The sequence below is a fragment of the Carya illinoinensis genome, chromosome 5 (assembly GCF_018687715.1).
Source record: "Carya illinoinensis cultivar Pawnee chromosome 5, C.illinoinensisPawnee_v1, whole genome shotgun sequence".
Lineage (NCBI taxonomy): Eukaryota > Viridiplantae > Streptophyta > Magnoliopsida > Fagales > Juglandaceae > Carya > Carya illinoinensis.
This window is the reverse complement of record NC_056756.1, coordinates 42,685,277-42,697,518: the sequence shown is the minus strand read 5'-3', so window position 1 is coordinate 42,697,518 and position 12,242 is coordinate 42,685,277. Positions and strand designations below refer to the sequence as shown.

Below are 12,242 nucleotides of genomic sequence, written 5' to 3'. Positions count from 1 at the left end.
TTTCACTAATATTCACACATATATTGAAATATCATAACGAAGTATTAATATGATTTGTCAACATACTTTATAATAAAAAGAGCGTTATAACCTTATATATTAAGTTATGTCAATTTTGTAACAATCATATGGATTGCATTGGATTGGAAATTTCAATGAAATGGTGGGTTGCCAATTTCTATTGCTGTGTAGTGTATGACTAATCTACGTTCGATCTGCGGATGAAGATTTAATGTACATCAAAGCGTACATGCATGCATGCTGTACTTTTAGTTTTGACAAGTTAATATTAAATCTTGTTAATGAAAATATATGTAAATATAGCACTCTAATGTACTATTTTCAATTAATAATTAGTCAACTTGACAAGATTCATGGAAATAGAAGTAGTTGAAGAATAACTCAACTCATACCGGGAGATCTCTACATCGCTCAATATACCCCGAGAAGTTGTGTGTGTGGGTGGAGATGATCTCTCCCCTAGTGCACAGCCGCTACATAGATTGCCCCCTCCTCGTAAGTGGCCGATGACCGTGGTGGGAACATTGCCATGCACGGTAGACAGAAGATTTCCTCCACCTCTATTACAACAAAAAAAAAACACAACGATTTTAAGAAACTACGGTACCCAAAAAGTCCGAACACTTGTGAGAACACAAGGTTCGATTTGGCCACTGAGAATTTTAAGATGAGAAGTTTAAATTTTAAGATGAAATATTAAAATATTATATTTTAATATTATTATTATTTTGGGATTGGAAAGAGTTAAGAAAAAATTGAATTATTTATTATATTTTATTTAGAAACTTGATAAACTTGTAATGATGAAATGAGAATTTTAAGTTTGAGATGAAAATTTTTAATGTCCAAACGAACCACTGAAGCTGGTTGAGAGAGAGAGAGAGAGAGATAGAGAGAATTCTTTTAGCCAAGATAATATGATAATGGTAAACACTAATTTGGTTCCCCTTTCCCCTTCGGATTGCGTTTAGTTGTGTTTCAAGTTTTCAACCCCTTCATTTTATAACTTGGATCATATATCGGCCAATAGCATACTTATTTATTCATTCATCAAGAATCCATAGTTCATTATCATGACAAGCTACATAAAATTAGAAGCACAGAACTAATCAAAATGTAATTAACTCTCAAAATGCACTTTCTGCTAGCTACTGTTGCGGAATCCATTAAGGGAGCCAAGGTCATGACATGGATCATCCATTTATCACCATGAAAACAGATCAGCGAATATAAAATCCAAAACATCCAAAGCAAGTTGGACGGATTGATATCAATAATCATGGATAGCAATCAGTTGAGCGAGTACATATTCTATCCAATGTATATATGAATGTAAAACAATTAGCATTTTAACATTCGAAAGTTTGGCAAGGAAAGTTGAACAACTTAATTCCTTGCTCACCTTTACTCCCCCTTGCATTCTGTTCTTTAGAAGTTCACAAGCACCTGAACTGATTGTGAGAACCAGTGTTCTGGAACATCATGCGAGCAACACCAAACCCTTCTGTGTATGCTGCGTTCAGGTATGACCTCTGCAATAATGATAATGATGAACATAGTAGAACCATAGAATTACATGAAAAAGCTTTACACAATCACAACCAATAATAATGCAAGGAACCAATGCCTCAACATGCAAGCCATGTATTCTATAAAATTGCCATGACCGATTGCTGCTTTTCAAACTAAGGATAAATAATAAATGTTTGAAAAAGAAAAAGGTGTCATGACTGACTGTTACTTTTCTGAAAAAGAATAAATGTTTGAAAAGGTAAAAATACAACTGCTGTATCCAAATACTTACAGTATCCGCCTTCAACTCAGCACTAAGACGTTCTCTGATACAATTTGATACAACAGCTCCTAGCCGTTCTCCATGTTGCTTAATAGTGTCCTCGGTTATCTGTATGATTTGATTTCTTTAGCATAATCCAGAAGAATCTCTTTGCGGAAAAAAAAGAACAGGACAAAAATGCTTACCTCTGAAAGTAATAGTGCTGATGTTTTATCCAGTATCTCTTCCACATATTGCCCAACATCTTTGAACGAGTTGGACGGTTGCATGCTACCAACAGGTTTGTCCTTCACATTTTTCACTTTTCTGGATGGCTCAGCACCTTTTGCTGCATCAAAAATAATTAGTATATTAGGTTAAGATGATTAAGAACAAGACATTTTGGGATGAAGTTCGGACCACCACCCCCACCCCCCCCAAAAAAAAAAAAATAAACCACAGCACAAAAAACCAAATAAAAATATATATTCAACTCAATAATGATCAAAACTCATAATAGATGAGTCCGATCTAAAGAGGAACATAAATGGGCAGCTTCAAGGAAGTTGCAAGGTGCATTGATTAACTTGCATAGCTTGCATGTGCCACTGTTAAGTTGCATATGGCATGTTTGGCGCACAGGTCTAGGTTAGACAACACATCCATCCATTTTATGCTGCTTTGTGCTGAGATCACCATATTGGCATATTGGTATGAACATCCTATATCAGGAAAGATAGCAGCTAGAATACCACAATAGTAGCTAGAATACCACAATCACTATTTGGGGACAAAAGAAAAGAGGAACTAGGAAATGGCCTTTCCCTGGAATCAATCTGGTGACTGGCATGTCAGAGAACAATAGCTGAATAGAACACACTTGAAAAAACATAAACCAATTTGAGTTGTTGAAGATGATTACTCAACAACACCCAAATCAAACCGATTTAAGTATCAAGGATGATTAATGAGCAACACCTGAGAGGAAATCTAAGATGAAAACTTTGTATACAGCTACCTCCCCATCACCTGGGAGGAAAAAATGCTTTTATCTGAGAATGCAATACCTCATGAATTTCCAATCTAACATTTTTTACTTTCTGATTGTTTGAATAAGGTGCTTGCTTCCAGGCATAAATCAAGTGGCTTTGCATAAACCCCTTTCTTATAATGCCGTATTGCATTCAAGTGGAATCGTCTCCCTAAGCCCCTCATGGCCCATAAAGAAAATTGCACATACCACACCAACGCAATTGTTCACTCAGCACAGCAACATAAAACCAAGCAATAATATGGGGCCCCAGTGGTTTGTAGAATCCTTTCAGATGTGATAACATGTTTGAAAGAATAACTCGGCTGACATAGAAGAAGCAAGAAGATTTTAGCAAATTCATGACGTCTAAAAACATTCATATGCATTGTGCAATCAAGACAATTAACTCATTTTCAAGTATACAATTGCACACCATGTACAATGAATGCAACGAAAAACAATATAAGAAATAATCATTCTCGTAACTGCAATGTTTTGCATCTTCGACATGCAGATAGTCCTCCAAAATTTGGGAAAATATGAAATACACAAGCATTCATATCTTTATCTTTGTTCAAGCACATGATTGGGTGGCAATATCATATTTTGGGGAAAAAAGGTACCAGTAATTTCCATGGACTTACTAACTGAAACAGCATGATCTTTTGTAGGACCTTGAACTGAAGCTGCTTTTTCCAGGAGATCTGGCACAGCCACAGAATCAGATGGAACAAGATCAGCTAGATCAGGAGGATTATCTTTCCCTACAGGAGGATTAGCCTGAAAAAAAAAAAACCCAAAAGAAAAAAATAAAAAAAGATTAAATCACACAAACAAATAAAGAATTATTTGTTGAACCTACATTTAAAAAAAAAAAAAAAAAAATCCCAAATCACCTCCAGGTCAACATACGAGGAGTTCCTGCCAATTGATCTTAGAAATTTGTCGAGCTCACAGACATTAAGAGCTGTAAGTAGGAAACCAAGTGTCAGGGCCTAAATTAAAAAAAAAAATGCATGTATATTTACCAATAAATTCATTTACTGGTGCAGCCTCCCATGTACCCAAATGTTTTGAAGTAAGCAGCAGATAACGGTTGAAAATGAACTCAAAAGTCTTTTGAGTAATGCTACCCCTCACAGAAGGTTTTTATGGAGCTCACACTTTCCATAATTTGTCATAGATAAATAGCTGCCATTATGTATGTACATATGAATTTCTGTAGCTGTAGCATTTTCTTTAATCTGTTATGAAACTAAATGAAATTTTTTTTCCCCTAAAGAATATATGCTTGTTCCCTGAAATCACCCCAATTTCAGTTCTATCTATAAAAGAGTTTCCATCCAAGTTACTCCTATGTTTTTTTCAAATGAGTCAATTTAGTTTCTTGACACAACAAAGTCATGTTATGCAACATAAAAGGCTGACGTGTATCTTTTTTTCTTAGTCTTGTATGACCCAAGAAAAGTTCAAACTACATTTTTGAGTTCATACTCCAAAAGAACTAGGCAAGATTACCATGGAGTTTCTTGGGATCATAGAATGATAAGGCATTACTTGTCACATAACAAACTTCATATATTGTCCACTATTATTGGGTAAATGTTTATGACGTTATACCATAAAGGAGGTACAACCGAGGTGATGAGATTCTTTGTCAAAATTTATTAGATTTGTGGCAGGTGTTGGTTCTATGTTAGGCTTTTGAAACAATGTGTGTTGTGGGGATCAACCTTGGAAGATATCTTACCCGAAGTCGTATGGTATTGCTAATTGTAAGGATGTATGCATGGCAGAGACTACGCAAATACAAAATGGAAGTATTCGGTGGGATACACTTTTTACTAGACATGTGCAAGAAGAGCCCCCTTTTTCTTTTTATAAGTAGAATCTGCTTTTTTTCTTTTTTTCTTTTTTTTTTCCTGCCTATACCCTCAAAACCCTTTTGCAAGATACATGTTAAACAACCTAGCACACTAAATAACCAAGATGAAAGTGGTTTTAAAATTATATCTGGAGAAAAAAATGACCAAAGATTTTCTGTCTCTACAAACCACTTCTAACTTACATATTGTCATGTCATTTGACAGTGGGTGGAATAAGCAGTGCTCCTTGCCTTTAAAACCTTGATCCAACAACAGGGAGACATGTCTTCACAGTGCAAAGACAGAAGATAAGATGAAACTGAGAATATACAGATAAATATGGCAAATAAATGACCAGAGGGATAGATAGAGAGAGAAGGGAGTTAAAAGTTAATATCTGTGGGAATTTTTCTTAATTCAGGTTTAATGCACATGAAAGTCTATGGCACAGAAAGATTACAAACAAGTTACCTTTAACCCTAACTAAAGAATAAAAACTGACTGACAAGACAATTCTACAGTACCAAAACCAATTCAACAATGACAATCAATGAAACCAAAAAAGGAACCTTTTCTTATAAGTAATAATCATCTCATTTAAAAATGCTTGATGGTGCATTTTACTTACAACGAGATGTGTGCAAGCAAATCATCTTATTAGAAATAGAAATAGATACAAGATAGTCATGTAGATGAAGCCCATTAAAGTCTATGGATATTGTCATAAGGAGAGCGTTAAAGAAAGTCTTGAGCTCCTCGATCATCCATTCCTGATCCTCAAAATTTTGATCATTCTTTTCCCTCCAGCTACACCAATGAGACATATAGGAACCATTTTTCTCATTGCTGAGATTTGTGGACTACCACCTAATCCTCTCAATAAGTTAAGAAGGTCCAGAATGCTTCTAGGCATAATCCAAGTTACACCAATGTGTCTATTTCTCTTATTGTTCATGGTAAGAATCTTCCCAAGATATGCTTTTTTGGTGAGTTTCTCAACATATTCTTTTTATGAATAAAATTTTTATTAGACAAGTAACAAGGCAAAGCCAAGTACACAGGAAATATACAAAAACTGAACCTATTACATGTCAAGAACTAGAAAAAGAAAAGAAGAATCCATGGACACTAGTTCCATTAAATACAATTTTCCCAATATATGCTGTCATGCTGTCCAAGCAATATACACAACTCCTAGAGGTACTTTAGTCTTCCACATTCTATTATATGAGAAAAAGATGGTAATATGAGGGACAAGAACATTATAGAAAGAATGGACATTAAAGCTCCCTGTATTGAATGGAGTCCAAAGCAGTTTGTCTTCACCTCTTATTCTCAAACTAGTGGAGTACAATAGATTAAAAAATCCAATAAAGGCCTCAACCTCCCAATCATGAGCCACTAATAAACCAACATTTCACTGAGTGAGTCCATTATCTATATCTCGAAAAGGTTCGCCATGAAGTGTCCTTCACCTGTGCCGCGAGTGTGTGTTCCTAGGTGACACTGGAGCATCTAAGAAGCCATCTAAACCAAGCAGGCCTACAATCCACTTGGATCTGCCACCAGCTAGCATTACTTCAGTTTTATTCTTGTGTTTATGAGTGTCCTAATTATGTCTCCTTTTCCCCTATTTTCGTAAGCTATGCCCTATTCTTGTTTTAAAAAATGCAGCTCACACGTAAATTTTAATGAGTGGGCATTGTTATTATAAGATCGAGGTAAAATAACTAAAGGGGAAGACATTAATTTGCCAAAGGTCAGTAGATCTATTATGAGGCAGTGTAAGCAGTCTGCTGTTATGTAGCATATCCAATTTCACTTTGGTACATTACTTTTTTTTTTTTTTTGATGTCGGGGAACCTCTCCAAGGCAGGGCCCTTTGGACCCACCCCTGCAGAATAAACCCCGGTCCCGTGCACCACACCCTCGGAAGTTTCCCTACACGGAACTGGTTAAATCGCTGGCTTTTCACCAGGGGGTGTGGCCCCAAAGGATTGTTTGCACCCATGAGGTATTGAACCTTGGACCTTGAAGGGAATGAGACCCCAAGACCAAGGCCTTCACCACTTGGGCCAACCCCTTGGGGTTCACTTTGGTACATTACTCAGCCTCTCAAAGCTAGAAATGTATCCTTCTAACTTCAATCCAGATCTACAATTAATCGCATCACTAGGAAATAAGAAGATAGAAGCTTCTACAAAATTCACAAAAAAACACTACTGTGGAAGAACAATGTTGTTTGGGGCAGCCCGCAAATAAAATATGAAACCATTGAAATTACGATATTCACACGAGAAATTCTATCCTCACAAGCATATCTGTGCACACAATAGTATTGGTCCAGTGATAGTAAAAATGTTTGCTCCTTATTCTAATTATTAATTTCCAAAATGTATTTTCTCTGTTAGCTCATTTTATCAAGTGCTAACGAGTCCAGGAAGGACTATGATCCCATGGAGGAGCATATGGTAGACAAAAGCTCCTTCAAAAAGCAGCTTTTTTTGTTTGCACAGCTTCAATGGATAAGATCCTCACTACAGATAATCAGAGGAAACAATGGGTAATTGCTCTGGATTGGTGTTGTATGTGTAAGAAGCATGGGGAATCAATAGATCATCTGCTTTTACATTGTGAGGTGGCCAGGTTCATGTGGGATGACTTTTTCTCAAGAATCGGATTGTGTTGGGTCATGCCTCTTAGACTAGTGGATTTCCTAGCAAGTTGGAGAGGACTCCGTGGCAACTCATATGTAGCGGCAATTTGGAGAATGGTCCCAATATGTATGTGTTGGTGTATTTGGAGGAAGAGAAATGCTAGAAGTTTTGAAGATCAAGAGAGAAATATGGAGGAACTAAAAGTTTTCTTTCTTAAGTCATTGTTCTTATGGGCGGGCGCCTTAGTTTGTAACAGGCTTAGGGTCCATGAGCTTCTTCTTTCTATTGCAACCTCTAGCTAGGTGTTTCTCATGTATACTTCTTGTGTACCTAGGCTTTGCCTATTTGTATGAATATAACTTCTTGATTAATTATCTAAAAAAATTATTGATTTCATTAAAGAAATTTAAATATATGAAGAGCACAAAAAGTATGCCTGAGAACTACAAACAAAAATCAGAAGATCTAAAAACTCCAAAAAAGAAGAGACCTTCCAACCAGTAGTAGAAAGTTTCCCCATTAAATCTTCCCTTTAGTGGAGATTTTTTTAATATATTTTTTTTTTGATAAGTAATTTTTTTGATAAAAAATAACATTAATACAGATTTCAATTCTCCGCCTCCAACAACTAAAAAATATTGGATAATTTGAATCATTTTGCAAAAATGTAACCTCAAGGCATACATAACAGTACCATGACATGTCTGAACAAAAAAGTATACAGAAAGAAGTTCAATTTCCAGTGTGACCAACAATTACTTCATACCTTGCTGAATCATTAATAAGTGCAAACGGAGTAACGCAACCCAAAGGTACCTTCCAAAAACAAAAAAACACAAGCAATAAAATCAGGGAGCAGATTACAGTCAAATCAATGAGTAGTACTGAGTATTGAGCCAAATAAATCATATGAAAGATGTACACTTCAGATATACATAACAGAAAGCATTTGAGTTAAATAATTAAATAATACTGATAAAAGAAAATGGTCATCCTTTTTAGTAATAGACATATACCTAGCCAAAAACAAACTAGCATGTGGTCAATCAATCAGGCTTGGATTTGTCAATCACAAAAAGGGACTGAATCTGCCATCAGACTAGGGCTCTACCTCCTTATAGCTCCTCAATGAAAAGTTGAAAACTACCATCCACAATATGTGAGAGAAAACTTTATTTCAAAGAGGAGAGAGCTTACTCATGCAGGACTGCATCTGGAAGGTTCCTCTAAAGAAAGAATTTATATATTTTCAAACATGAAGAGATATGAGCGAAATATGATGCACATGTAGGGAGTATTTACAGAGGAATGGAACTATTAGCAAAAAGAAAAACTAACTGGAAAGAGCACGAGCAGCATAATGGCACAAAACAGGGGGCATGTAGCAGAAACTGAACTGATACGCTTACACCAACCTGAAGTATTTCACCCAATGCTTCTTCAGGAGCCATTCTCAAACCTCCTTTCCCCAAACCAAGCCTTTGAGATAGAACTGCTCAGTTTTGAAGAAATGTGTAACTCCATCAATGCCCGCAAAAATAGAAGCAATATAAGAGCAAGACCAATCCAATAGGAATTCAGAGATGGCAAGCATCTCTAGAAAATCTACTTGCCCGTATGTGATGAGGTGTAGAGTTATATACCTTTCAGATCTACTTTAGTATCTGCCAGAGCGGAAACAACATAAAATCTATTTTTCTTGTCCTGTATATACAAACAAGTCCAGGTGTTGGGCCACAGACTACATCAACCGAGAGAAAACGGCCCAAATTTAACACTTTGCAGCAGCTGTACTAAGTCTAAAACTATCATACCTTCAAAAATAAGTTTTTACTCAGTGCACCGCCAGTATTTCCAACATATTTTGCCTGCCAGAAAATACATATTCTTGATTCAGAAACCATAAGTACATACGAAAGAGGAAGGAATACAGCACAGTTTTTTTATTCTGTTTTTTTGTTAGTATCGTTTTACCTGAGCTTCAACCGTCATGACAACAGGATGTTCATACTGGGAGAACTCAATTTTAAGCTCCTAAAAAAAAAAAAAACCAAACATATTAGTCTCTTGAAAGAAAACAAACCAAATGATACAAATCTGTTGGCCCATTGGCATAATTCTGAACCGCATAGATTCGCATGAAACTAAATCCTATGCCTTGTAGGCTGGTGGATTTTCTAGCAAGCTGGAAAGGACTCCAAGGCAATCTTCAAGTGGCAGCAATATGGAAGATGGCCCCTATATGTATGTGTTGGTGCATTTGGCGGGAGGGAAATGATAGAAGCTTTGAGGATCACGAGAGGACAATGGACGAGCTTAAAGTTCTCTTCTTTAAAACCCTGTTCTTACGGTCGGAGTCCTTGGTTTTAATGGTCTAAATGTCCATGATTTTGTACTTTCGGTTAAAATGGCCACAATGAATAAAATTTTTTATTACCTATAAAAAAAATAATAACTTGTCACAGTTCCAATAAAACACTGCAGAATTCTGCTAAGTATCACAACATTCAACAATATCATTCTTCTTCTAACTCATATATTAGTTAACAAACCAAAGCGAAGAGAAGTTCATTCTGTTACAAGCAGAGGTTTACATAATAGCATAAAATAGAGATCTAAAATCACCTATCGAACATGGAAATTGAATTCTAAGCCAACATGAAGAATACCCACATCAAATTGAACTAGAAAGAAAAAGACTGAAATACTGCAAGAAAAAAAGGAAATTGGGGGGTGGGGGGCGCGCGCTGCAAAAAGAACCTGTAAGCGAGCGAGGAACTGATCCTTGGAAAAGCCCATTGCTTAGTTCCGTCCTCTGGATGCCAAATGCCAAACTTGGGAGGGGCAAAAAAAAAAAAAGAGCACTAGAAAAATGGAATGGCGAATAATTTGCAGCTATAGGTTACGCTCAGAATCAGCGGAGACGCCGGTTCGTTTGGGACTGGCTGGTTATACGACACCGTTGCATGTAGAAGTATGAATTTTCAAAGGGTTATTCGGGAAAGAGTGATAAATGGATAACAACAATAAATAAAAATAAATTTATAAATTAACGTAATTTTATATAATTTATAATTTTATAATTTGATATATTACATTAAATCATATTAATTTATAAATTTATTTTTATATAATCTTTTTATCACTAAAATTCTAAATATATTACTCAAATATTATGCAGTATTGCTCAAAAGAAAATTTTGTGCAGTTCTTTAGAAAAGATTTTTAACGTGGGTTTAAAGTTTGGCTCAATTTTTTTTTTTATAAGGAATTATGCCGGATCTTGCACACTCTAAAATTATACAAATTGATTTCTATGTAGATATGAGTATGGATACTTCTAAAATGCAGATGATGTGGTACCTTCATCCTAGACATAATTAAAATTGCTTATGTGAAGCATAAACTTAATTAATTTGGCATCATTTGGCAAAATGAGAATATCTTGTATTCGTACCAAAATACTTAATAATTAATCTTTGCTATACACGTTTTAACATTCTACTTTGATCATACATGGAATTATCCATGAATTATTAGTTAATTTTAAAATAACACATTTAAGCATCCATAGATAGTGACTCATCATCATCCTTTAACCTTTAACTCTATAAATTTTATATGATCATCTTTTCAATTTCATGTTTTATAAATTTTATAGCGGCATGGCTTAGAAATATCTCGGAAAATATGAAAAAATGGGGTGAGGTTTCTAGGGTTTATGCCCCAATTTTGGTTGCTCTGAATGTCGGTATTCCTTTGGTTGCTGCATGAAGACCTTAATCGATTCAATGGCAGAGACCGATGATAGGTAGAGTGAAATTAAATACGGATAGCAACTATAGAGATAATCCAGGGAGTATAGGTGGTGGGAGAGTTATCCGAGATGGTGATGGCTAATTCTTAGCCTTGTTCTCAAGCCATTTTTGGCAAGGCACTAACAATTAAGCCGAGCTGAGGGCCTTGATGGAGGGAGTGAAGTTGTGCACGGGTTTGGGTTTTAAGCATGTTGATATTGAATGTAATTCTAAAATTGTGCTTGATTGGGTACAAGCCCAATGATGTACGATTTGATATTTGTAGGGTTTTTGGGAAGAGTTTCTCATCACTTCAAAAGAAATTTTTTCTCTATTTCTCACCATTTTAGAGAAGAAAATATGGTAGCCGATTTCTTGGTACGACATGGAGAGGAAGGGTATAACAGAAAGTATGATGCATATGAACTGCTTCATAAGGAGCTAAAGGGAATCATGCGTTTGGAGAGGTTGAGTTTGCCTTATATATATTCGTCAATAGGCTTGGAGGGTCACTTTTATCCTCTTTCTTTTTTATGTTTGTTTTGTATTGGTGTAGATTGGTGTTTGGGTTGAAATTTTGGTTCACTTGTTTACACCATATTTCTCCACAATAAGGGAGAGATTTCTTTCAATAAAATTTGGAGGTCACCCTCCTTAAAAAAAAAAAAAAATGTTCATATTTTCATACATTCAAATTTTTATTTCATATGTTCATAAATGAGAAATGCTTATCCTTTTTACCTTTTTCTTCTCTAGAGGATTGGGATGGTAAATCCCTAGCTGCCATTTGCTTTTTCTCCTTCTCCCTCTCTAATCTCTTCTCAAATCTTGTTTCTTTTCTCCATTTTTTCATGATTTTGGTTAGCCCTAAACAAAGCCTGTTTCAAGGACTCATATACCCACCCATCCATTGTTTTATATAAGATCAATAGATTGCATAGAAACCTTAAATTCCCTTATCAAAACCTCATACTCTTACATCATTTTCTAATGCTTTTGACATTGCTAATTTTCGAATTTCATTTTTCATCATCTAAACTAAGAGACATTTCCTTGTCAAATGGTTGCCTCCTCCTAGGTATCCTTTAAGCTTAA

At 35.6% G+C, this 12,242-nt stretch overlaps 1 protein-coding gene across 2 annotated transcripts; it reads right to left on the bottom strand.

Moving 5' to 3' along the window:
* Positions 1-1,251: 1,251 nt before the first annotated feature.
* On the bottom strand, positions 1,252-10,289 carry LOC122309935. Of its 2 annotated transcripts, none has more exons than XM_043123743.1 (12): positions 10,111-10,289; positions 9,325-9,384; positions 9,165-9,218; positions 8,994-9,054; positions 8,766-8,842; positions 8,117-8,166; positions 4,897-4,979; positions 3,725-3,795; positions 3,452-3,608; positions 2,002-2,144; positions 1,826-1,924; positions 1,252-1,553 (listed from the first exon to the last, which is right to left on the bottom strand). In XM_043123743.1, the coding sequence occupies exons 1-12, from the start codon at positions 10,147-10,149 to the stop codon at positions 1,458-1,460; spliced, it is 990 nt and encodes a 329-aa protein (XP_042979677.1). In that variant the 5' UTR covers positions 10,150-10,289; the 3' UTR covers positions 1,252-1,457. The 2 variants fall into 2 exon arrangements, with proteins under 2 accessions (XP_042979677.1, XP_042979678.1); XM_043123744.1 differs by having other exon boundaries at positions 3,473-3,608; positions 10,111-10,284.
* Positions 10,290-12,242: the final 1,953 nt, after the last annotated feature.

What these genes read in the sequence shown, in the direction of transcription:
- LOC122309935 (XM_043123743.1), bottom strand. Translation starts at nt 10,149, where the DNA reads ATGGGCTTTTCCAAGGATCAGTTCCTCGCTCGCTTACAG. An exon ending in CCTCGTATGTTGACCTGGAG is followed by an intron (nt 3,609 to 3,724) that starts GTGATTTGGGAT and finishes TTTTTTTTTCAG; the next exon opens with GCTAATCCTCCTGTAGGGAA. An exon ending in TAAGTCCATGGAAATTACTG is followed by an intron (nt 2,145 to 3,451) that starts GTACCTTTTTTC and finishes TTTTTGATGCAG; the next exon opens with CAAAAGGTGCTGAGCCATCC.